Source organism: Zosterops lateralis (assembly GCF_965231275.1).
Source record: "Zosterops lateralis genome assembly, chromosome: 30".
Classification (NCBI taxonomy): Eukaryota; Metazoa; Chordata; class Aves; order Passeriformes; family Zosteropidae; genus Zosterops; species Zosterops lateralis.
The window spans coordinates 6,057,655-6,081,859 of NC_139790.1; the positions used below are offsets into that span (position 1 = coordinate 6,057,655).

Consider the following 24,205-nt stretch of genomic DNA (forward strand, 5'->3'; position numbering starts at 1 on the left):
GTCAACCCTGTACAGGACTTGCATTCAGGTACATGGTTCAGAGAGGCCATGCTGGCCCTCTGGAGCTCGCATCTTGTTGCTCAGGAGAGTCAGACTGCAAGTGTCTCAGAAGCTGTGGAAGGACTTTGACACAAGGACATTTTGGCATAAATGGAGGCTGCTTGGCACTCCTGGAAAGCCACCAAGCCTAGCTAAAGAGAACTTTGCAGCACTTGCTTGATCTTCAAAGCTGGCTCTGCTCTGAGCCAACGGCTGGGCCAGAGACCCCTAGAGGGCTCCAAACCCTTTTGCTGCTGCAGCTCTGTCACATGGCCAGCCAGCCAGCACCAACTTGCAGGTATTGCAGGTATCCGTGCACACTCCCAGACGGCTGCTGGGATGTCCCCGAGCACACCAAGGAGCCCAGCACTAACAAGAAGGTTGCAGGCTGGTGCCAGGACTTCCACGTGAGCCTTCACAAGTGCAGAAAAGGGACAGTGCACACCACAAACAGTTTGTGGAGGAGCCAGATAGACCACCTCAGCTTTGTGGGGCATGTACAGGATATGCCACCTCCCCTACTCAGGGCAGAGTGGGAAACCCTGAAACACCCACAGGACAACAACTGCTGCCCTCCCGTGGGGAGTTACACAATGCCTCCAGCCTTGGAAGCCTGCAAGGGAAATCTTCACAGCCTCCTGAAGGGCTGAGTGTCTGCAGAGGAAAGTCAAAATCGAAAATGGACTGTGCAGGGAACACTGGATACCCTGTCCACGGTTTTGCCTCCCCCCCACCAGGAGCATGAAGAAAGTAAGAGACCCTTACGTGGGCAGCTCTGCTGGGGCAGCAGCCCCCGGAGGCTCCATTGATACATGGCTGAGGGCTACGGCACCCTGGGCTGCAGCTGACTCCTGTGTGCCTGCAGCTTCCCCGGCTTCTGGTGCTGGGATGTGCTCCGTTGTCTCCACCTCAATCTCCTGAGCTGCAGGGCATAGATTCACCCTCTCAGCAGCTGCAGCTGCCTCCTCCTCTTCCTCCTTCTTCCTCAGCTTTGCCTCTAGCTCCCGGTGCCTCTTCTCATCGTCCTGCCTGGCCATCCGTTCAAACACTCGGAATGCCTGGGAGAGAAAGCAAACCAAGTGAGCAACACTGCCAGTTCTGCCTAGGATGCCGAGAGAAGGTAAGGAGCAGCGTCACACACTCAGGGCACCTACTTCTTCCTGCCATTCCTCTCTCTGCACCACATACCTACCCCAAGCTGCTTCAGTCACCAACAAAAATAGCTGCTGTCCCTTTTGAAAAGTCCCATGGCCACATCAAGCACACCTCAAAAACTTCCGGGTGCATTTTGGAATTGTTTCTAGGATTGTATTCTCACAGCCAACCTCACCTTAGCCTGGGAAGAGTGTTGGTTACTGCAGGGAAAAGCAGAGTGGTGAGATTCAGCTGGGAGGGGGCTCCAAGAGAGCCTTCCCTTACCCCATATTCTAGGGCTCACCCAGAGACCATTTGTCTGGACTCAGACAAAGTCCCCAACAGGCAAACAGGATGAGCTGCCCCAGAAGAAGTTGCAGGACAGCTGACCTGGCACTGGCTGTGCCCAAACAGACAGCTGCAGGAGAAGATGTGATTCCAGGAGATGTAATCCTACTCCTCATCTGACTTCTGGCTATGCCTGTCCAGTGCAGGCGGGAGGTCAGAAGTAAAGCCCACAACTGTGTCTGCAGCAAGGGGTGATGGCCACTCAGACTCTGCACCTGCTTCTTGAACGGGCGGCAAGTTCTCCCACCCAAGTGCCAGGGCTTTGGCACTGTAAACATGTTCTAAAAAGTGTGCAAGCATCAAACACAGCCCTCCTTTGCTTCCCAGGAATATTCTGGAGGCAGATTTAGGGCTTCCAGAAGTGGACTGGCATCTTGCTCGACTCGAGTCTTCCTCTGGGTCTAGGAGGTGCAGGACAAAGGACATGGCCCAGGGAAGGCTCCTGTCAGCACAATCAGAAATGGACAGAAGTTTGTGCCACTCATCCCAGCTTTCTTCCCCAGGCAGTGAGCAAAGGGGAGAATGTGGGAGAGGTGAGTACCAGCATGGATCATGCAAAGCAACATCTCAGAACTGCATCCCCTGGACTGCAGTTGAGCAAGAATGAGGAGGAAACGAGCCCCTTCCACACTGTTTCCACACTCTGGGTACCTCTGGTTGCATCCATGAGGCTGCCCTAACACCTTCCCATGGCAGGAACACTGCACCTCTTTCCTTATGCCCAGCCCCAGAAGGTCCTAGGTTGACACCAGACAGGAATCCCATCAGCACTGCCCTTCTGCTCAATAGTTTGAGCTCCATACTGTCCCTCTGCAGCCTGGGCACCACCTGGGGTCTGCCTAATCCAGAAAGGGGCTACCCCTGGGGGTAAGACCCCATGTGCCACAGGGCACTGCAGGGAGGGGCAGGACTCCTGTCCCCTCACCTGAGGCACACCAGGCCTGATGCGTCTGGGAAGGAAAACTCACCCAGTCTGAGCAAACACCCTAAACCCAGTCTCACTCTAAATTTTACAAACTTGTTTCCTTCTTGCCAGTGAAGATTAATAACAGGCCAAAGGACCCCAAATTAAAGCTGCTTCAACACTGAACCACGTAGCTTTTGCCCCATCCCGTCCAGGAGCAGGACCAGAGCAATGCCAGTCACAAGCTCTCGCTGAGCAGAGCCCAGACCTGCCTCCTCCTGCGACTCCCGGGTCCTCATCTGCCTCCTGCCCCTCTCTGGGCTCTCTGCTCCCACGGCTCCTGGCGGCAGCTCCCCGAAACCACCCTGGCCGGTGCTCCCGGGGCCTAGCACCGAGCAGATGTTGCAACCCGGCTCTTCCCACCGTGTCTCGCAGTCCTCGCCTGCCTCCGGAGCTCATCTTCTTACGAGAGTGACGCTTCCCTCCGCTTCAAGGGACCTCTCCTGACTTCCTTTGCGCTCCTTCATGCAGCTCCGGTGCCCCGGGGGCTGCTGTGCTGCCCGACCCCTGCTCCACATCCCCCGTTCTGCCTGGACCTAACCCCGCCGCCGGCCCAATACGAACACCGACAAGCCGAGGAGACACGGCCCTTTCGGCGCGGCTCCGCGACAGGGACAGCGCCGGCCGCCAGCAAGGCCAGGCCGCGCCATCCCTCCAGGCCCCGCCGGTACCTGCAGGGCCATGGCCTGCGCCGCGCCGGGCGGGAAGCCCAGGCGGTCCCCGGGCCCCAGGAGGAGCCGATAAAAGTCGGTCTTGCGGTAGAGGAAGCCGAAGAGGATGCGTAGGAATTCCTCCACGTTGCCGACATGCTGCAGGATGCCCAGCAGCGCCTGGTCGTACATGTCAGTGAGCGCGGCCTCCATCACGGCCCAGGGCTCGCTGTCACGGCAACGGGTTCAGCCCCGTTTCCGGTCCGTCCGGAACCCGACCCGCGCAGATGTATTCCGGCCTTCCGGGAGGCCCATCCCGCCCCGCTGGGGGTTCCAAGGCATTCCCGGCTCCCCAGTGGCACGGCTGAGGCCTTCTGTCGCCTCCCAGAACCAGGGAACGCCCAGACCCCGGGTCCCCATGTCCCCAGTGTCCCACTCCCCATACCGTCCATGTCCCCGGCCTCCCCCTCCCCTCGCCATTCCCGGCTCTTCCCCCACGGAGTGGAGAGAGGAGGTAGGGGTGGGGCTGCAAGAGCCGCTCTGAGCCTCCAGGGGGCGCTCAGGCCCCGCCGCTGCCCGTCGGGCGAGGGCGCGGAAGCGGAAGTGGCGCAGGCCGGGTCCGTCGTGGCGGGCGGGAGCGGCTTCCGTCCTCCCGGGCCTGCTGCCACGGCAGCGCCTGCCTTCGGGGCTGGGGGAGCTCTCCTAGCAGTCCCCTCGCTCGTGCCCCCGGTCTCTGGCCTGGTGTCACCCCGGCCACTGTGACCCCTCGGCCCGCTCCTCACCTCTCACAGCATGGGTTTATCCAGCCGTGTGCGGGAGTTTTGGTCCAGAAAGGTCCTGGGGCAGACCGTATCAAAACTACCGAAATTAAAAGTGATTCCATCAGCTGCTTCCCTTGATGGACTTGATCAACACTGCGACCAATCAACTCACCCACCAGACACCCCCTGCAAATCACTCTCTCCAAGGGAGAGAAGGGTGTTGGGGGTGCCATTTTAACGACACAGAGAGGTACCATCCGTAGTTCGCCCTTTGTCCCCGGGTGGAATTGCTCCATCGCAGAAGACTGGTCAGGCAGAACTTGCCGTTGGTGAAACTGTGCTCATTGTCCCGAATCACCTCGTGGCCCCGTTTGAGCTTGGCAGAGCTCCCCGGAAGATCTGTTCCATAATCTTCCCAGGTGTAGAGCTGAGGTTGAGGAGTTGGTAGTTCCCAGAGTCTAGGTATTCCTTTTCAATCAGTCAGACATAGATCCTGTTTATGAACATTTTAATGTCTATACTAACACTGGAACATACTTTGCTAAGTGTCGTTAACCATGTTTACATCTCTGTGGATACTTTTCAGGTTATTTTTAAGTTGTCTAAGGAACTAGCTGAAAGTAGTAAAGAATTTTATCCAAAACCCATCTACCTGGAATTAGTGCATTAGGCTTCTGTTAAATCTGAATACTGAGTTTGGGGCTGGACACATTGTTTATCTACACATGGGAATAAAACACAATATCTTAAATATATTTTGTGAAGGTAGAGTTTCCCTTCCCCATCACCCAAGGCTTCACTTGATGGCTGTGACTTTTCCAAGAGCACAGAGTGGCCTGGCAACTCTGTCAGCCAGTTTCCTCAGAGCTCCAAGATGCACTTTGGCAGCACATGCTGTTACTTTTGTTCAGCCCTGAAGTTCTGGGCTTTTCCACTTTCACTCTGTCTCTCAGGCAAAGGAACAGCTTGGCCCTGAGGGTGGTGGGCAGTGTTTGTGCACTGCTGATACAGGGACAGGAGCCCTGGGGCACTGACAGTGCTCAGGGTGGGGCAGCATGTGGGGCAAGGCTGATGCCAATGGGGACTGCACCTTCCCAGGATCCACACCTGGGAAGGGGTCCAGAGTTTGGATGGGAAATGGGCAACAAGGAGAGATGATGATTCCAGGTACTGTCTGGTCAGTGCTGGGATTTTTTTTCTTATTATTCCCCCACTCCCCACCAATTCAGCCAGACCAGTGGAGGAGGGTCCCTACCTGGCCTGCAGGTGATCCATTACCACTCTTGGGGTGATTTGGGGTAATTTGGCTGCAGCAGAGAGGCACAGCCTCAGAGTGCAGAGCTGAGTGCAGTAGACACCAGGCAGAGTGTATTGCCCGGAGGCTTTGAAGGGTTTTACACACACCTGTCCCCGCTGCAGGGAACACTGCTCGAGTTCAAGATGAAGGTGAAGTATCCCTTGCATGTCTGTCCCCGGCCCTGTTCCCTCCATCTGCCCTTGTCCCAGGGGCTCCGTGCTGCTTTCTGCACGAGGCTGTGGCCATAGAGTCTTGCACGGACCCATCAGGTCTGGCTACTTCCCCCAAGGCAGGGGACAGGGCAGCCACCTCTGCCTCTGTCGTCCCAGCTGGCCACATCTCAGTCCTGGGGGCAGCTCGGTACCTCTCGGGGCTGGTTCTCATTTGGGGCTCAGCACGGCTCCTGCACTTCTTGGGTGCTGGTCCCCAGTGCCCCCGGTGCTCCCTTCCCCTCCCGCACAAAGCAATTCGGAGAACCAGCTTTTAATGGAACACAACCGGGAGTAAATATCTCATAAAGTTACAATCTATCAACATTCCACGCTGAAATATATCTATGCTTCCACCCCAGCGCCGGCTGCCAGAGCCCGGCACTTGCCGGGGGTGGGGTTTGACCAGGTACTCTTCTACTTCTCCACCCACTTTCCATGTGCCCCGTGCGAAGCTGGGACATGGCAGGCCGGGGTGGCGGCGGCTACTTCCGTGCACCCCAGCACAGCCTCCGGGCTCCATCCTGCCAGTGGTGACTTGCTCCAGACTCAAGATAATTGATGACGCTGCAGTGGGACTGAACAACTCTGCCGGCAGTGAGAGCGAACCAGCGTCTCTGTGGGGGATGGCTCCAGGGTTCCAAGCCATGGGGACGCTGCTAGGATCGTCCTGTCTGATCAGGGAGCAGTCTCAAAGGATCTCTTTGGGCAGTGCCTTGAGGAGGATGTGGCTGCCCTGGTGTTATGAATAAAAATGGGCGGAGATAATATTAATATCCTTAAAATGCCTTTATTAATCAGCTTTTACAATATTTGCTCGAGGGGTTTTTGGCTGCCCGTGCATGCCGTGGAGGAGGAGAGTTTATCAGCTCTGTTGCAGAGAGTTGAGCAGAGCTGGAGAACCCGCCCTCGCTGGGAGTAAACCCAGGGTTCTTAGTTTCTTTTGTTTTCTTCGGGGGTCTCATCTCTGGTTTGGTCTTTTTAACTTACAGCTAGTAAGAAAAACCGGAGAAATCAGCTCCTTCGTTACTTCAGGGTTCACACGGCTTAGCATTGGTTTCTGTGTGTTTCAATTTTACTTGGTTTTATTTTATAAGGGGTTTTTGGTGTTAAAAGGGATCCCGAGATGCATTTCGAGGTCCTTTATTTGCATGCGGGGTCGGCCTGGGCGGCAGGGGATGTGGGTTTTCATAGTATCCAATATGGCGTTTTGAAGGGGCTGGGCAGCACCAGGGCTGCTAGATATGGCTGGCGTGGGTTCTCTCTTCTTGGAGCGGGGCGGCGGCCCGGGCGCGCTCGGGGACGCGGCCCTGCGGGCCTGTGGACGCGCCATCTGGCGGCTGGCCGCGGGCGGGCTGAGCCACGTGCGGGCTTTGGGGCTTCTCTGCGACTGGGCTTAAGCCGGGCGGCATGGCGGCTGGAGCCACGCCGGGGAGGCGGCTGCGGGGGTCTGGGATTCCTCATGCCAGGCTTGGGGGAGCGCGGCCGGCCCCTCTTTCTCCCGCTCCGGCGGCAGCTGGCTGCGGGGGTCGGGGCCGGACAGCCCCGCTCACTGGGGTCCCCGCTGTGGGCAGGGAGAAGCGGCCGGTTCTGTTCGCTCTCGCCTCAGGCCGCTGCCGCCGTGCTGCAGCACGGCGCCGGCGGGGACGAGCTCTGCCGCAGCGACTCGCTCCGGGAGCCGAGGGGGGGAGACCGGGGGCGAGGCTCGCGCCTCGCCTTTTTTCGAAGCCTTTTCTCTCGGTCTTTGGCAGCGGCAGTGCCGGCAGCGCAGGCTGCTCTGCTGATCTCTCTCGCTCCGTCGTTGGGGGTGGGGGGGCCGCGGTGCCGGGCTTTTTACACAATAAACATTAATATACTTATTGTATGACAATTAAAGGTTTCAGTTTTCTGAATTTCATTTTTTTCACTGGGACATGTGACTGCCGGGGAATGCCCCCGCGTTGGTGGCTATGATGGATATCGGCAGCACCATGGGGGCTGGGGCCACCTCTGTCCCTCTGTGTTGGTGCCAGCAGGGTCCCCAGGTATGTGGGTCACTCCTCTGCACTGTGTTGTGATGGGCCCCTCTTGTCTGGACTGCCCCAGGGCAGTGGCACTATGGCCTAGCATGGAGGGGACCAGCGAAGGTGGGTTGGTGCTAGTCCACTGGAGACAGAAGCTCTGGGGGGTGAAGAAACAGCTGCATGGTGCCCCCCCTGGGCAAATGGGAACAGTGCTGGGCTGGAGGGAACCTCAGGAGCACCTGCTGAGCTGCCCTCCATTGCAGACGTCCCCAGCTCTCTGCCAGGCATGTGAGGTGGCAAGGGCAGTCCTGCAGTCCTGCAGTGGGTGTTGCTGGGTCAGTGGGATGGGCAGCAAATCAGGTAGGAGTCAGGAGAGGTGGCCCCAAGGAGCTGCTTGCCCCGAGCTGAGGACTTTTCTGTGTCTCATGCTCTGCCAGGGAAGAGGTGTACTGAAATATGGGAGGGAGAATAGCTGGGACAGCTGTCCTGAACTGGCCAAGGGGATACTCGATGCCATAGAGCATCATGCCCAGTATGGGAGAGTTACCCAGAACAAATGGGGTTTGGGGACTGGTTTGGCATTGGTTAGTGGATGGTGAGCACTTGTAAGATCTGTCACTTGTTTTCTTGTGTGTTCTCTCCCTCTCACCATCTCTTTTATTATTATTACTATTATTATTATTATTATTATTTTACTGCATTTCAATTATTAAACTGTTTTTATCTCAGCCCACAAGTTTTATTTTCTTTGCTTTCTTGAGTATGCTCCTTACTCCATGAGGGACAAAGTAAGTGAACAGCTTCATGGTGCTTAGTTGCCAGCTGACAGTCCTTTTGATGACTGGTGTGGGACATAACGAGTTTGAGATAATTCCCAGGCGCCAGCTCCTGAGTCCTCCAAGGGAACTCTAGGAAGTGTTTGGTCCATGTTCAGGGCAGGTCCACACTAGCAGCTGCCTGACAACCTCAGGCACTTCCAGGAGCACTGGGATTTGGTCTGGAGATAGGTGAAGTCCCAGGCAGTCACTGCAGAGTTTTCTAGAGCAGCTTTCCAAGAACCCTGTGTATGCTGGGGAAAGGCTGAATCTGTTGGCTCTGCTTGACCTGTCACCAGCACCTGGGGAAAATTTGGCCCCCCCGTGGAGATGGCAGAATGTTGCTGGTAGAAGCCCCCATGAGGTCACAAAGCGCCCTGTGGAGCTGCAAAGTCAGGCCCTGATGTGCAGTGTAGCTTGGGTAGTCAGGGGCTTCAGCAGCAGTGGCAGGAGCAGCAGCAGCTGCATCATGATACAGGCACGGTGGGCCCTTACTCTCATCCTCCTCCTGGTGGCCCTTCCAGCCGAAGATGTTGGGGCTGCTCCGTGGCGAGCACAGGCAGTGGGTAGGTAGGCAGGCCAGGGCCAGCACCCAGGTCTAACAGATCCTAATGAGCAACAGTGACTTGGAATTCAACTGACACACTTTCTCTCCAAAGCGCTGGAGCGTGAGGCTTCGCACGAAGAAGCGCCTCAGGAAGGCCATCAGGCAGTGCCAGTCACTGGGGAAAACACGAGGGCCTTTCACACAACAGGTGTGTTGGAAAATCTGCTGTTCTTGGGCCATTCAGACACCTGGGAATCTTGGCAGATCCCCGGGTGTCTGCAGGTTCTGCCCTGGTGCCAAACTGTCAGTGCAGAGCCAGTACTCTGCTAGCAGCCAGGAGCAGCTCTGGGGTGCCTGTCACCTCTGGGGTGCAGATTGTTGCTGTTGCCGTCCCAGAGACACACTCTCAGATGCGCTGTGGGTGCAGCAAGATGCTCACCACCTCTCACACTCCATTCTTGGGGATTTCAGAACTTTGCTCTTTTGGGAATGAGGCCACCTGGACACTCCTCAGCAAATTATGGGAAATGTGACTCTGGATCTAATGTCCCTCCCCCAGCATCTGCATCCCAGACCTTGCTGTGAGACCCTGGAGGTCCTAACACAACAGAGGGGGATCCCTCCTCGGAACTGGGGTCCAAAGGGTAGCACTCTCAGATCAGCATGGCTTAGGGGGACCCTACATCATCCTCTGGGCCTGAGCCATGCTACAGCTTTATTTTTCCCTGATCCTTGGCAGTGCTGGCCAACCCTGAGGAAGGCCCCCATGCCAGGATATAGGAATGCTTCCAAAGTTATCCAGGCACTGGGCAGTCTTGCCACAGGTTGTAAGTGGAAGACAAGTCCTGAAAACTGGGGGCAGGCAAATGCTGCCCATACTGCAGAAAAGGCAATAAGGGAGAGGGAAGTTAATGTATCTTCCTAGAAGGCCTGACTGCATCCCCTTGGGATGTGGGTGCTGGGCTCGGGAGGGAGAGCTGGGGGTGGCTCTCCTTGGCACAGGAATGGGTTTTGTCCATCTCACTCCAAGGGACAATTGGTCAGACAGCTGTGCTCCCCCCATGCTCTCTGTCTAGTCCCTTGAGTCCTATGCACAGGGACAGCTATATCTTTCAGCATCAGAGAGAGTCTTTATCCAGGGCAGCACCTGCCAAGCCTCGAAAGGGAAGATGGGCAAGTGCAAGAGAAATTGTGGGCAAATATGAAGGATCCCCAGGCACAGGGAGCAAAGCCTGGGTGTGCTGTGTTCTTCCATTATCCTCTTCCCTGTTCTGTTGTTCTGTCAGGACAGATGGTGCTCCAAGCTATAAGGGGAACTCCTTGGAGGGTGTCTTGTTCCAGTTGTGGGCACAGGCACAGGCTTCTTGGCTGGACCCTGCACTGGAACTCCCCTGGCACTGCAGGAGTCACTGGTCAGTCCTGACTGACTGCACAGCCTGAGCACAGTTTCCAGGGTTTGCTAAGGGGAAAATGCAACTTTATTCTTTCCATTAAGGTCCAGAGTATCAAGATGGAAGGGCACAATCTTCCATGGAGACATCCAAAGTGCTGCATGAAATCCTGAGGGAGCTGAAGATGATACTAGGAGGTGAGTACACTCCCAACAAGCACACTCGGGCAGCAGAGGTTTCAGGTGCATGTAGGGGCACACTATAGCCCTCCCCCGCCCACACCTCAGACCCTCACTGTAGGGACTCTCCATGTCATGCATGCCCTCCAGGTACTGGTGAGCTGCAAGGGTGGTCCAGAGTCTCTACTGCCAGTTTTGTCTCCAGCTGAGTCCCAGGGACTGTTTGCCCCAGTCAGATCATCTCTGGTCAGAGCACAAGAGAAATTGTGGGCGCATGTGAAGAATCCCATGAACAGGGGGCAATGGCAGACACTGGATTGTGGCCACTCCAAAGTGTAAACAAAGCTGAGAGGAGAGAGGGTCCAGAGAGCAGGGACTTGCAAGGCCTTTGAGAGTTCCCTTGGTTTCTACTGCAGTCATGGAAATGTTGCCGCCACAGGATATTCCCTTGTTCAGAGATGCTAGTGAAGTGGGAAAGAACATTTGTTGGCAATGTTTGCCAGAGGTGTGCAGGATCCACTAACGTGCACAATTGGTCCTCCAGATGTGAACAGCCTGAACCTCAACAGCCCTGTCAGCAGGAGATCCACCAGCGCTGGGAACAGCAGGGCAGACCTAAAGGCTGTGGATAATGGGGCAGACCCAAACGCTGTGGCGGGCAGAGCAGACACAAATGCTGTGGATGCTAATTCTTTCCAGAAGTACTGCATCGAAGGCATCGTGGCAGTCCTTGGCTCGATGCTGCTGGGAATGGTGCTGTGTTGTGTGCTCCATGTGTGGAGGAAGAGGAGAAAATAGGTTGGTGGGGCAGAGGGGAGCTGCCAAACTGGTATTGGGTGGCACGAGGCATTTTGAGCTCTGGTGCTCTGGGTGCCCAGTAAGTCACTGTGGAGATTGCTGTGAGCTGGCGCTCTGTGCTCTGCTCAGAGTTCTCTGTGCCCGCAGCTGCCCTCTGCAGCGAGTGCCACAGCCCACGGGCACCCAGTGCTGCTCCGGACCCTCACACCCACCCTGCACCCCAGCCAGGCCTCAGCAGCTTCCTCTCTCCATAGGCACCTCGCAGCTTCCTGAGCCAGTTTGGAGCACCCAGACAGCTGGACAGAAGCCAGCAGAGTATTTGGAGAAGTATAAATAAAGAGCAGCTGCACAATCAATTGTGTTGTACTGGCAGCAAACTCCCATGGATGCCACTGTAGGGCCTGGGGGTCCTGTGGATACTGAAGGGGTGCAGGGCCCCCACAATGCCACTGAATCTAAATTGCCACTGATTCTAATTGATTCTAATTTGATTTTTACTATATGCATTATCCATGCTGTAAGCAATATGGTGACCCTGGACATGACCCTTTCTTGTGTTTTTGCAAATTTGTATTAATTTCACCTGAACATGAGAAAGAATTTTTCTGTGCAGGTGACCACACACTGGAACAGATTGCCCAAGTTGTGGAGTCTCACCCACTTGTGATATTCCAGGATTGTCTGGACACAATTCTGTGCAATGTGTTTTGGATGACCCTGCTTTAGGAGGGAGGTGGGACCAGATGACCCCACTGTTGTCCCTTTCAATCTTATCCACAATGTGATTCAAGTTTGTTTTCACTAATACCTTTGCCATTGATTCATCAACACGTAGTGAGTGGAAGGGGTCTCTCATGCAAGGGAGGCACTCAGTGAGATTTCTTCATATGCTGGGCACCATCTCCTGGAGAAATGCATGGCAAAGAAAGGAGTTGGATGAGTGAGCTGGGGCAGACCTTGACAGGGCTTTTTCCATTCCAGCTTACAGGAACACCAGGAAAAGGTGGGCTGCCTGTACAGGAGCCACAGGGCCCCTGTGTCTGGCTGATGTCCAGAACAGGCACTGAGTGCTTCCCAACGTCCAGCAACACATAGGAATATTTTATATATATTCTGTTCTATACCTTTTGTCATGACATATTAACACTCTGTGGTTCATGCATTCATTTTGAACCTGCTTTCCTGTTGCTCCAATAAGCCAAACTATTCATGAATCTGGATCGTGTAAGTTCTCGTGGAACATGACCACACTTACAGTGTCCAGTTGGTGATACAGAGAGGGGCGATGTAGGCACATATGGCAGGGGTGTGAGCAGTGGAACAACTTTTGGGGTGAGGTAAGGGGAGAGAGATCATTCAACAGTTAAGTCATAGGCAAAACACTTGACTTGGGAAAATTAATTTTAATTTATTACCAATTAACAACAAGAGTAGGACAACATGAAATAAGAGGATCAGTCAGGAGTGGAGCCCAGATAGACAAGGGCACCAACCTTTGTCGTGATGGGGGTTTCCAGAGACTGCTGATGACACTTAAGAGGTCCATAGTGTGCCAACGAGTGTTGGGAGCCCAGCGATGCTGTTGAACACCAGGGCATGTGCAGGGACCTGTAGGTCAAAGCTAGCACCAGGACTGGGAGTGCTGATGCCAAGCAGGTGGATTTCAGGGCAGGCTCAGCATCCATCAAAGACTCCCAGTGCAGGAGTTACTGGTGTTACTGGGGCAGGAGGATGTAGACCCTGGGTCTGTATGTGAGATGGCCACAGGCTGGATTGTTTCCCAAGGCTTTTCCCAGCAGCTCCCAGAGTGCTGCCTCACTGCTTTAAGTGCCTTCAGTGTCACAGTCTCACTGCTCAGGAGTAGGGCTCACTGTGGGAGTGAAGCTGACAAAGGTCTAAGGATCCCCTCCCAGTGCTGGGAACCTGCAATGTATTGTCCTGGAGGCATCTCAAAGGGCCACCCAGCCTGCTCTTTCCCAGCACTTCCTTGGCCCACCACCCAATCTATTCAGTTCTGTACCCATGTGATCAGTGCTGCTCCCCATGTGCAAGGCTCTGTACCCCCTTTTGCTCAGTGCTACACCCTTCCACACTTGGCCACGCACCTGCACACTTTGTGCTGTGCTCCATATTTGGTGCTGCATCCCACATACTCAGTGCTGCACCCCATGCACCTGTTGCTGCACCTTGTATGCCCTGTACTGCTCCCCAGACCTGCCTCTACCCTTGCAGGGGTGTAGACACACCTGGATCCCTTCTCAGCTTTGGGAGTACAGGGTTATGGAACCTGGGGGCCCAGAACATAGATCCTCCCAGCTTCATCCAGGGACTCCTGCTGCAGTTTCCTCCCCAGTTCACACACCTACTACAGATGGGGACACCCAATGGTGACAGGAATGTGGAGTGGGTCACCCCCTGCTACTGCTTTGGTGAGCTGAGTAGCAAGGGGTCCCCAGGCTGCAGATACATGTCCTTCCTTACCCCCAGGCCCAGCCTGGGCTGTGCTGTGGCTCTGCACACTCAGTGCTGCACGTGGCCTGGGACACAGGGCCCATGGGGACACAGGACGGACTCTGGCCGAGTGACGCAGGGGCAGCGATGCAGCAGGGCTGGGGCACCCTGGCCACTTCTCCTCCACACCATCTGCCATTTGCAACCCCTTGTCACTAGTGTCCCCGTGACACAATGGCATGCAATGGCCCAGCTGTGTCCAGCCCCCAGCCGCTGACCCGTGCGGCGGCACAACGCCTGGCCACACACCCCAGCTTCCCGTGCTGGCTGACCCACTGCCCTGGGGCTGCCTGTGGCCTCTGACCACTGAGCCGTGGTTCCTGCTGGGCAATGATCACCCCAAGATGGGAATGGGCACTGGCGCTCACCCTGCTCAGGGCACACGTGTGCCCCCAGCATGTGCATGTGCACATGGGGCTGTGTGCACATATATTCACAGAGGGCTGAGCGCTAGCCGTGTGTCACCCAGGCTGGAGGTGCTGGGGGGGACCCAGCAGGACCTCCTGAGAATCTCCTGGGACCTTGTAGGATCCCCTGAGCTGCCACCACTCAATTGTGGATGCTGGTTGATCCTGGTGGGTACTGGTTTCTGTACCCATGCGTGGCCCTTGCTGAGGCCAGTAGGCACTTCTGGGTTGGTGCTGTTGCTAGGTGCTAATCTCAACCAGTGCAGGCACAAGGCCCGTATCTGATGTCATTTCAGAGCTGGAGTGGGACTGAGCCACACTGGAGTGCCAGCCCAGTGGTCAGCAGCTCAGTGCCTGCCTGGGCTGGTGCAGCACTGTTGCTGGGCCTGGCACAAGCTGATCATGCTGGAGCTGAGCAGAGCTGTTCCACATGTGGGCCAGACCTACACAGACGCATGCCCATGCCAAACCGTGTTGGGCTATGCTGGAGCCCAGCCTTCGCCCTCACACGTGCTGGGCTGTGCCCGTGCCACACTGAAGCAGAACGGTGCCAAGCCGTGCCAGATGTGCCCGAACCCAGTCAAGGCCACACCCGTGCAGAGGTGAGCCAGACGATGACAGGGCAGAGAACACATCTGCGTCAGGATGTTCCACACCGGTGCTGAGCCATGCCAGAGTCGAGTCAGCCCACTGTCGGGCTGGGCTGTGCCAGTGCCGGGTTGTGCCAGTGCCGGGCTGTGTCGGTGCTGATCTGTGCAGGGCCAGGTTGGCGCCGGTGCCGGGCCGGGCCATGCCATTCCGTTGCCGGTGCCGGTGCCAGTGCCCGCCCGGCCGTCCCTCCACCCCTGGAGATACAGAGCGTGCACGTGGTTCTCAGGCGCGGTGCCCGCGAAGAGGGGCGGGGCTGGGCCCAGGCTCCGTGCTCGGCGCTACCCAATGGCGGCGCGGCCCCGCCCTTTCCCTCAGAGAGCGGGCCAATGGCCAGAGAGGGCGGTGCCATGTCCTGGCGGGAGGGGTGGGTCTGCGGTCACGTGGGAGCGGAGGGCGGTCTTAAAGTGAGCCGGGCGTTGTGGGCGCGTCAGTCTGGGCGGCGGGGGTAGACGGGTCCAGGACGGGCACGTCGTGAGGGGAGCAGGGGAGCGGGGCCGGAGCGGCAGCGAAGCGTGACCGTGGTTGAGGCTTCCCGGTTAGCGCGGCCCGGCCCGGCCCAGCCGGTGAGCGGTGATGACGGGCAGGGGCGGACATACATACACATGGCGGCGAGAGGGGGCGGTGGCGCGCGCGGGAGCGGCCGTTACCGGCGGCGGGAAGGGCCGGTATCCGGTGCTCACCCTGCTAAGCTCTGTCTTTCCCGCAGGATGAAGAGCGGCGCAGACCATGGCGCAGCACCCAGCCCCCAGCCCCTACGCCCGACGGGCCCTTAGGACGTCGCAGCTCCCCCGAACCCTATAGCGATCCCTCTATTTAATTTTATACCTAATTTATTAACCCATCCCCCCACCATGGAACCGACCTCCGTGGTGCCCACCGGCCCCATGGCTGACTTCCTCTGGATGCTGGTCCTGGGCTTCATCATTGCCTTCATCCTCGCCTTCTCTGTTGGTGCAAACGACGTGGCTAACTCCTTCGGCACGGCTGTGGGCTCGGGGGTGGTGACCCTGCGGCAGGCCTGCATCCTGGCCAGCATCTTTGAGACGGTGGGCTCCGTCCTGCTGGGAGCCAAGGTCAGTGAGACCATCCGGAAAGGCTTGATTGATGTAGAGATGTACAACTCCACACAGCTGATGGCAGGTTCAATCAGCGCCATGTCTGGTAAGGAGCAGGGCAGTCACAATGTAGGGGCAGTATGTCCCAGGGTGCCCTGGTGATGGCTTTCTTACTAGGCTGCTTCTTCTGCAGGATCTGCTGTGTGGCAGCTGATAGCTTCATTCTTGAAGCTCCCCATTTCTGGTACCCACTGCATTGTTGGAGCAACCATTGGCTTCTCACTGGTGGCCCAAGGGCAAGAAGGTGTGAAGTGGGCTGAGTTGCTGAAGATTGGTAAGTCCAGCTGGCAGGACCACCCCAGCTGTGGACCCCATGTATCCCTGGGCTTCCTTTTCCAGCAGCAGGATGCTGATTTTGCCTCCCACTTTCTAGTGTTGTCCTGGTTCATCTCACCCCTTCTTTCGGGCATCATGTCTGCTGTCCTGTTCTTCCTTGTCCAGAGGCTCATCCTCTGTAAGGTAAGGTCTATCTGTCCTGTTTTGTGACACTTTGGGGCTCTTGGCTGCTCTCAATGGACTTGTTGGTTGGCTTATAGTCACCAGGGCTTCTCCTGGCACATCCTGGAGTGTATGTGCTGGAACCAGGGGAGTCCTTTGGGGGCTCAAGAGGTGAGAAAGTAGGGCTTGTGGCCACTCCACAGAGTGGACCTGGAGGGTTTTGGGGCATCACCTCACCTCTGAAACATGGGAGTTGTCTTGCTGGCTTCAGCAGGAACAGCCCTCTTTCCCAGTAAAGAAGTAGCCCAGAATTGATAAGACCAATGCTATCATTTGGGCTTTTCTAAAATCCTGCTGTAAGGATTTTTCTCCATGGGGTGTGCTATAGGTGAAGGTGGTGATCCACAGCCATGGCTTTTCTCAGCTGGGAGGGACGGAATTGTTCCTGGGGCTAGGGAAAACATGTTCCTTCCACCTGGGACCCCAGCTATGCAGAGAAACTCCAGCATTTTCTTCTGCATATCGGAGGTTAAATTCCTTTAAGTTTTACCTCTAACGATTCAAGAGATGTTAAGATCTTATCACTGGCAGCCCTTTATAACCGCTTAGCGTCACCACTGTCACAGTAACCTTGTGTAACCAGCCTCCCAAAGTGGGGCTGGCTCTGTCACACTCCATTCTGGTGCTGAACAGTGTAGTTCCTCCATGCTGCTTGGCATTCAGGATGGCTTGGTTTGCTTGTCCTGATGCCAAATCCAAATTGCTGGGCAGCAGTGGGGATTAAGTGCTCCTGCTGCTGGGGTGACGGCCTTGCTGCCAGGTATGTGGTCAAATAAACTCCTTTGTGAGTAATGGAGTTTTTATTTTGTCCAAGTCAGCTGGAGAGGTATAAGAGTTTTGAAAGTTCTTGAGAAGTTGAAAGAATAAGTGGAGGTGGCAGTTTGGGGAGCCAGGGAAAGGGTTCAAAAGCTAAGTAAAGATGAGTTGTTCCAGGCTTGGAAGTGCTGGAACCCTTGGCTGGGCCTGCCCTAGCTCTCTGGGAAGCCTTGTGGGACCCAGGTATTGTGCTACCTCTTGACCTCCCAGCTGGAGGGGCATTTGACTGTGGGTTGTTCCCTAAAGGCTCTTGGGAGCTGTCATCTGTAGGTGAATGAGGGCACAAACCCCTTCTGGAAAGAATCTGTTGCTAAGCTGCTCTTTGGCTGCTGCACAGCCCCACAGTCTACCTCTCTAATACCACTGATACATGTTTTCCAGGCAGATCCTGTTCCCAACGGCCTGCGAGCTTTGCCCATCTTCTATGCTTGTACTGTTGGAATCAACCTCTTCTCCATCATGTACACTGGGGCACCCTGTAAGTGCACAGCAGAATGCTTCAACCTGAATTTTGAAATTCTTTCTAAAGCCTCCATTAAATGCACGATTTACCCCTTTTTTGCTTTACAGGGCTGAGATCTTCTAGAAGGCGGCTGGCCTGTGCCGGTTACAGAAGGTGGCAGGCTAGCCTGCACTGTATGGGCTAGGTAGTTGCCCAACCAAAGAGACCTGCTCAAACTAAACTCCTCCAGACCTTTCTCCTTAGACTTCCCAGGACTGGCCAATAACATGACTTCCCCTTCCCTTCTCTTACCTGTGCTAAAACTCAGGTATCTGCTGGCTGTTGAAGAGACTCTTCAGGCTGCTGCTAGTGGGGCTAGGAGCAGGGAATGGGGCTGTACCTCCTGTTTCATCCTGTCCCTAAAAACAAGCTAATTACTCTTGGTGAGAAGAGCTGGCCTGTGTGCTGCAGAGTCAGAGCTTCAGTTGGAAAAGCCAAACTAAGATGCTGTGTTGCAGGGGAGAGGTCATGACCAAGGCTAAGAGAGGGCTCAACAGGGACAGGTAGATTTGCCCGTGGAGCCAGAGGTTCTGTCACCTCTGTTGTTTGCTGGGATGACTTGGCCTGAGCTGTTTTTTGGTGTGAGCATGGGTTTCCTGTTGTGGAGGAGCCTCTGGAGGTGGGATGCAGGCAGGCAGTGCTGGCTTTGGCAGAGTTTGCTCTGTAAACAGTGGCTGGAAAATTTTTTGGAGGGATATCAGCTTCCCCTTTCCTGGGCTCTCCAACATGGGGGAGAGGAGGACAGGCCTGCAGTGGTGCTGCTGGAGGCACTGGGGCTGCTCCAAAATCACTTGATTACTTGGCATGTTCAAAGTGGATCTATGTTTATCCTGAGCCCTGAACTGCTGAATGAGCTCTAGGTTGCTCAAGCACAGGGTTTGCAGGCAGACCTGTGCCTGGGTGAGGCCTTTGGGCTGCTTCAGGAGCAGTAAGTCACTGCCTGCAGCAGCAAATGCAGGGTTTGGATAGTCACAAGCACCTGATGCCCTACCTGGGGTTGTGTGATGCCAGTCCTCTGCTCAAAGTCAGGCTGCCTATGAGAATGCTCTTAAGTGGGTCATGTATCACCTCAGATGCCATGAAGCCTATTCAAATTCCCATTGACTCCTGGAGCAGAAGAGCTGCCCTCCCCAGTAGCTAGAGGGGTTGGTGAGCTCTGGGGGGAGCAGCCCAAGCTTCCGTGCCTTCTCCAGAGCAGGGAAGCAGCACCGCCGCTGCAGCAGCCACACTGGGAGGTGTTTTTTCCTTTGACATTGCAGCAAATGAGGAGACAAGAGCTGTGTAGAGCCTGGGGCATGCACCACTCTGTGCAGGATTTGGCTGGGGGAGGGGCTGTGAAGGGTCAGCTGCTGATGGGGATATGACCTGTGGGGCTCAGAGAGTATATCTGGCGTCTTAGCATCATCAGTGATGCCTTTCCAGCAGTGTTTCTCCCTGGCAGGTGGATTAGGTCAGGGGCATTGCAGGTGATGGAATCCCTATGCCTGGGAAAACCAAAGTCATATATTGAGGAGGGTTTTGCCTAGAGGTTTTCAAAGATCCGTTGTTTTATTTCCTAGTGCTGGGCTTTGACAAACTTCCTCTGTGGGGTATCCTCCTCATTTCGGCGGGGAGTGCTGTTGTCTGTGCTCTTGTCGTCTGGTTCTTTGTATGTCCAAGAATGAAGAAGAAAATTGACCGTAAGTACCACATCCCTTTGCAATCCTCTGGGGAAGGGCATGTTCTGGCTAACCAACTTCTCTTCCCAATGGGAGCTCCCATTAGCTGTGGGGCTGTTATTAGCAGAATCCTCATCTTTGCTCAGAGATTAACCTGCTCCGAGTCACTGGGGCACTCATCGCACTGGGCTCTGCCTGCTCCCAACCCAGGCACCCCAAACCCCCCCAGGAGCAACTGTTGTGCTGCTGAGCAGTGTCTGGGGCTGACTGATCTGTCGGGTGATCTCTCCTGGAGCTGTGGGCAGTATCAGACAGCTTGTCCAGTTCTAATAGAGGAGAGAACGCAAGAGACAATGTGCCTGTTGTAACCTTTAATCTTCTCATACCTGCTGAGCAATCCTTGGCCCGGCTGATGCAGATCACAAGTTTAAAGCTGATGAAATCATTTCCCTGTAGCCAAAAAACCCAAAACACTATTGAAAGGCATCCAAAGGATCAGCCCTGAGCTTTGCCTCCAGAGCAGTGCTTGGACTGCATGTGGTCATGAATATCAATGATGTGTGCAAGCTGGGGCCTTGGGAATTGGTGATGGGGGGATGTCCTTGTCCTGGTGTTATTGGGGTGTGACTAACAGCTTTATGGCTGCTCTTGACAATCCTCCAGCTGTTAAACTTAACTCCTGCCTGTGAGGTGGGTTCTTCTGCCTGTCAGATGTGCTCCCTGCCTCCCCACAGCATCCCTGGGAGGAGGTGGGCATGCAAGGGGAGATAGTTCTGCTGGGACTGGATGCCAGGATGAAGGGTTGATGCCACAACCCAGCCCTTGAAGGAAACAAAGTGACAGAGAAATGGTCATGTTTATGACAAGAAGGTGGTTTTGGTTGTTGACCAACCAAAAGGAAGGAGCTGACCTCATGTTTTCACCTGGAGAAAACTTGCTCTTCCTGTTAGAGGTGGAGGAACAGCCTCAGCTTCCACAGCTAGGTGCTGCTGGCTTGGCTCCCCAGGGTGGACAGGAAACTAGGCTGCCTTTGGGAGGTGGAGACCAGCTCCTGTTTGAAGCCAGTTGAAGTTGGAGAGGAGCCCAGGCTGGAGCTGCTAGGCTGGTAGAGGAGCTGGGCTCTTCTGGGTGTCTGTCAGCTTCAGGAGTCATAGCCACTGCAGAAGTGGGTCCAGAGCATCCCACTGCCCACAGGGATGGGACAAACATGGCCTAAAGAGGAACCTCTGCACTAGACATTACTGACATAAAAGTCCAATAATGGTGTTCACCACACCCCGTGTGGGTGGGGGTGTCTAAAAATAGGGGATGAGCTGGCTTAGATGGTTTGGCTGTTGTGCTCGGGACAAGGTCTGACTGTCCAGCAGTTTCCAAAGTTCAGGATGGGGAGGAGCTGTAAATTTTATTTGGCTGCCATAAATCTGAGTGGCAAGGGGTGTGTGGGCTTGCTGCTGGCATTGGGTGCAGTGGTGGAAAGGGGTTTGATGGCAGCTGCCCGTCTTCACAGGAGAGATAAAATCAAGTCCTTCTGAAAGTCCCTTGATGGAGAAGAATGTTTGCCCAAAGGAGGAGCAAGAGGAGGCCAAGATGCCCCTGGGTGATGCCAGGGGCCCTGCTGCTGATGCAGGATCGGCCATTCCCCCCCAGGCAATGCTGGAGGAGAGGATGGTCTCCTTCAACTTGGGGGAGCTGGAGGAGGCCCTGGAGCAGGAGAGGCTTCCCAGCCTCGACCTGAAGGAAACAAGCATTGACAGCGGTGAGTAGCAGGGGATGATACAGGTGGTAAGACTTCCCCAATGCCAGGCACCCCTTGGTGCTAACCTTTTCACCCGCTGTCCCTACTGGCAGGAGCTGTGCGGCTGCCCAATGGCAACCTGGTCCACCTGAGCCAGGCAGTGGGCCACCAGCTGGGCTCAGGTGGACAATACCAGTACCACACTGTGCACAAGGACTCCGGTCTCTACAAGGAACTGCTGCACAAGCTGCACCTTGCCAAGATGGGGGACTGCATGGGGGACTCGGGGGACAAGCCCCTGCGACGCAATAACAGCTATACCTCCTACACCATGGCCATCTGTGGCATGCCCCTGGACTCTCTGCGTGCCAGGGATAGTGAGGAGGGGGAGAAACTGAGCTGGTCTGTAGTGGACACTAAGAAGAGAGTCCGCATGGACAGCTATACGAGCTACTGCAACGCAGTGGCAGATGCACACCCAGCTGCAGACGTGGACCTGAACACAGCCCAGGCAGAGCTGGGTGCCAGTGACCACAAGGGCAGCAGTAGCTCCCTGGAAGAGTGGCATGAGCAGGACAAGCCTGAGGTGTCCCTACTCTTCCAGTTCCTGCAGATCCTCACAGCTTGTTTTGGCTCCTTCGCTCATGGTGGCAATGATGTCAGGTCAGTGGAGTTAGTAGGAGCCAGGGAGGCTGGTAGCTGGGGCTAGTGCTCACACAATTATGGAATCACAAAATAGTTTGGGATGGAAGGGACCTTAAATATCATCTTGTTGCAAGCCCCTGCCATGGACATGTTCCTCTTGAACAGGTTGTTCCATGTGCCATCCAACCTGGCCTTGAACACTTCCAGAGATATTCTATCTTGCCAAGAGCCTTTCGCCATCTAGACCAGATCACCTTTCTCTTCCAGCAATGCCATTGGGCCCCTGGTTGCACTCTACCTGGTCTATCAGACGGGCGATGTGGCTACCAAGGTGGCAACTCCCATCTGGCTGCTTCTCTATGGGGGTGCAGGGATTTGCATTGGCTTGTGGGTCTGGGGAAGGAGAGTCATCCAGACGATGGGGAAGGACCTGACTCCTATCACACCATCCAGGTAAGGGCTACCATGGAGCAGAGGGGATGTTCCAGGCAGCCTGAGAGCTGCATTCTGCTCCAGGAGCCCCTCTCCCTTCTGTCTTGGGCATTTCAGTGGTGGAGCTGGGTATGTGTAGCTCCAACACCTTGCTGCATCCTGGGGCTTCATCCGGGGGTCTAGAGAGACAAGCTGTGCTGCCTTGAGCTGTGCCCACTGGGTGTTTTGGGGTATCCAGTGTCCCTATTCTGATCTGCTTTCTGTCTCTGCAGTGGCTTCAGCATTGAGCTGGCATCAGCGCTGACAGTGGTCATTGCCTCCAATGTCGGCCTCCCAATCAGCACAACCCACTGCAAGGTAGGAGGGATAGCTGGGGATATGGCTTTGGCTCAGTGTGAGCTTAGTGTTCCCAAATCCTGGTGCTCGTAGGGCTGAGCTGTGTGGGAGCCCCCACTCTGTGCTGCTGGCCACTGTCAGCTCCCAGCTCTGGTGCTGGCATCTCAGTGTGAGGTGGCAGCAGCTGCCCAGTCTTGGGGTGGGTCCCTGGGGTACTTGGGAGAGGATGGGAGAATAAAACCCCTTTCATGGTCCCCTAGGCTCTGTCAAGAGGCTATGGGAACCCAAGTGCTGCAGGGTTCTGGTCCTGTCATCCCTCTGGGGTGACAACTCCTTGCCCTGCACTCCTTGCCTGTGCTCTGTGAGGTCCCCACAAGCCGGAGCAGGACCCAGGGCTCTGGCCTGGAGGCTAAAGGAGTGCATGTTTGAGGGGTGCAGGTGCCTGCTCTGGTGCTGAGCAGTGCCCTGACTCCTTGGGCAGGTGGGCTCAGTGGTCTCAGTGGGCTGGCTGCGCTCCAGGAAGGCAGTGGACTGGCGCCTCTTCCGAAACATCTTCATGGCGTGGTTCGTCACTGTCCCCATCTCTGGCCTCATTAGTGCTGCCATCATGGCTGTCTTCAAGTTCGCTGTCCTGAAGGTGTGAGGGCATCAGGGCTCCCACTGCTCATGCTTCCCACTGCTGTCCTCCCTCAAGGAGCCACTGAGGCTCCCTGCTGTGGGGTGGCAGCTGCGCCCATCTGCGCATAGTGCTGTCACTGAAGTATCTTTTTTTTTTTTTTTTTTTTTTTTTAATATAACTGTCTTGGCGCTAATATTGTGGGGGGTGTGCTGCCATGGCTGTATCTGCCCCCAGGTGATACACCCTGATCTGCTGTAGCTGTAGATAAGCAGTTACTGGGGGTCACTTTCTCACTTCTACTCATCCCCTGGTAGTGATTTATTGGGGGAAGGACAGAGGTTGGTCCTTGCCTGCCCTGGAACAAGGGGCTGGGTCGTTGTGGGGTACCCTTTGTGCAGGCTGTGCAGTGTTCAGCTTTGCCTCCATTGCCATAGTGCTGTGGACACCATCCTGCTCGGGGGCCCTCGGGGCTGCCCTCTGGCCTCCTGTCACTGCTGCTACCTCGGACTTAATAAAGATTTCCTTCGTATGCCAGTGCTGCCTGTGGTTCTGGGGATTTGGGAGACGGTGGGGGCCAGGTGCTGCCCCCTAGCCCTCCCTGCCTTGGCCCTGTGCCCTAGGAGGGAGCTGGGGGTATAGATAAGAGTCCCACGTGCCGCCTGTATCACGGGAGGAGCTGTATACAGCCCTGCGCAGGGGTTATCGGGGCCCTACACCTGGGGGTGGCTGTCCCTGTCATCAGCCCCATCCCCGGTGTGGGGGGATGTGTGCGTTTGTATGTATGTATGTCCGGCCGTGTGTCCGTCCCTCCACAGCTCTGGGACAACAGTTGCTCTGCCCCCCTTCCATGTGCCGTGGCATACTCCCTCCTGCTTGGGTCAAGGTCGGTCTCGGGGCCCCGCGTCAGCGGCCCCGGGGTGTCGCAAGAACTTCGGTGGGGGCAGCCGGGAGTGCTTGGAGGAGGGGGACGGTCCCAGCGGGTGACACACGTAGGTTTCGGCAGGTGCTTTATATGCTGCGTGGGGACGCTAACGCAGCGCCGTAGGGCAGGGGTCGCAGTGTCCCAGGGTACGTGGGCGCTCCCTCCCGTCCCGATCTCCCCTGTTGTGAGGCTAGGGTGTGTTCGCCCGGCCGCGGCGTCCATC

The 24,205-nt window shown here is 55.9% G+C and overlaps 2 protein-coding genes across 3 annotated transcripts in view; one reads left to right on the forward strand and one right to left on the reverse strand.

Moving 5' to 3' along the window:
- Positions 1-3,391, reverse strand: part of NUDCD3 (NudC domain containing 3) — a 29,027-nt gene extending 25,636 nt beyond the window's left edge. For both annotated transcript variants that reach the window (XM_083880326.1, XM_083880325.1), the window contains exons 1-2: positions 3,157-3,391; positions 805-1,097 (exon numbers count right to left, since the gene is read on the reverse strand). In XM_083880326.1, the coding sequence (XP_083736452.1) occupies positions 805-1,097; positions 3,157-3,348 (485 nt within the window). In that variant the 5' untranslated portion in view covers positions 3,349-3,391. The remainder of the gene's footprint in view (positions 1-804; positions 1,098-3,156) is intronic.
- An 11,734-nt stretch (positions 3,392-15,125) lies between these two features.
- Positions 15,126-23,589, forward strand: SLC20A1 (solute carrier family 20 member 1). Its single transcript, XM_083880306.1, has 11 exons — positions 15,126-15,267; positions 15,411-15,865; positions 15,953-16,093; positions 16,193-16,278; positions 17,515-17,611; positions 19,195-19,314; positions 20,801-21,049; positions 21,142-21,691; positions 21,941-22,126; positions 22,378-22,462; positions 22,923-23,589. Exons 2-11 carry the CDS (start codon positions 15,556-15,558, stop codon positions 23,082-23,084), a joined length of 1,986 nt encoding a protein of 661 aa, XP_083736432.1. The 5' UTR covers positions 15,126-15,267; positions 15,411-15,555; the 3' UTR covers positions 23,085-23,589.
- Positions 23,590-24,205: the final 616 nt, after the last annotated feature.

Coding starts and splice junctions, on each gene's coding strand:
- SLC20A1 (XM_083880306.1), top strand. CDS start 15,556: ATGGAACCGACCTCCGTGGTGCCCACCGGCCCCATGGCTGACTTCCTC. Junction 16,094..16,192: donor GGCTGAGTTGCTGAAGATTG/GTAAGTCCAGCT, acceptor CCCACTTTCTAG/TGTTGTCCTGGTTCATCTCA. Junction 19,315..20,800: donor AATGAAGAAGAAAATTGACC/GTAAGTACCACA, acceptor CCGTCTTCACAG/GAGAGATAAAATCAAGTCCT.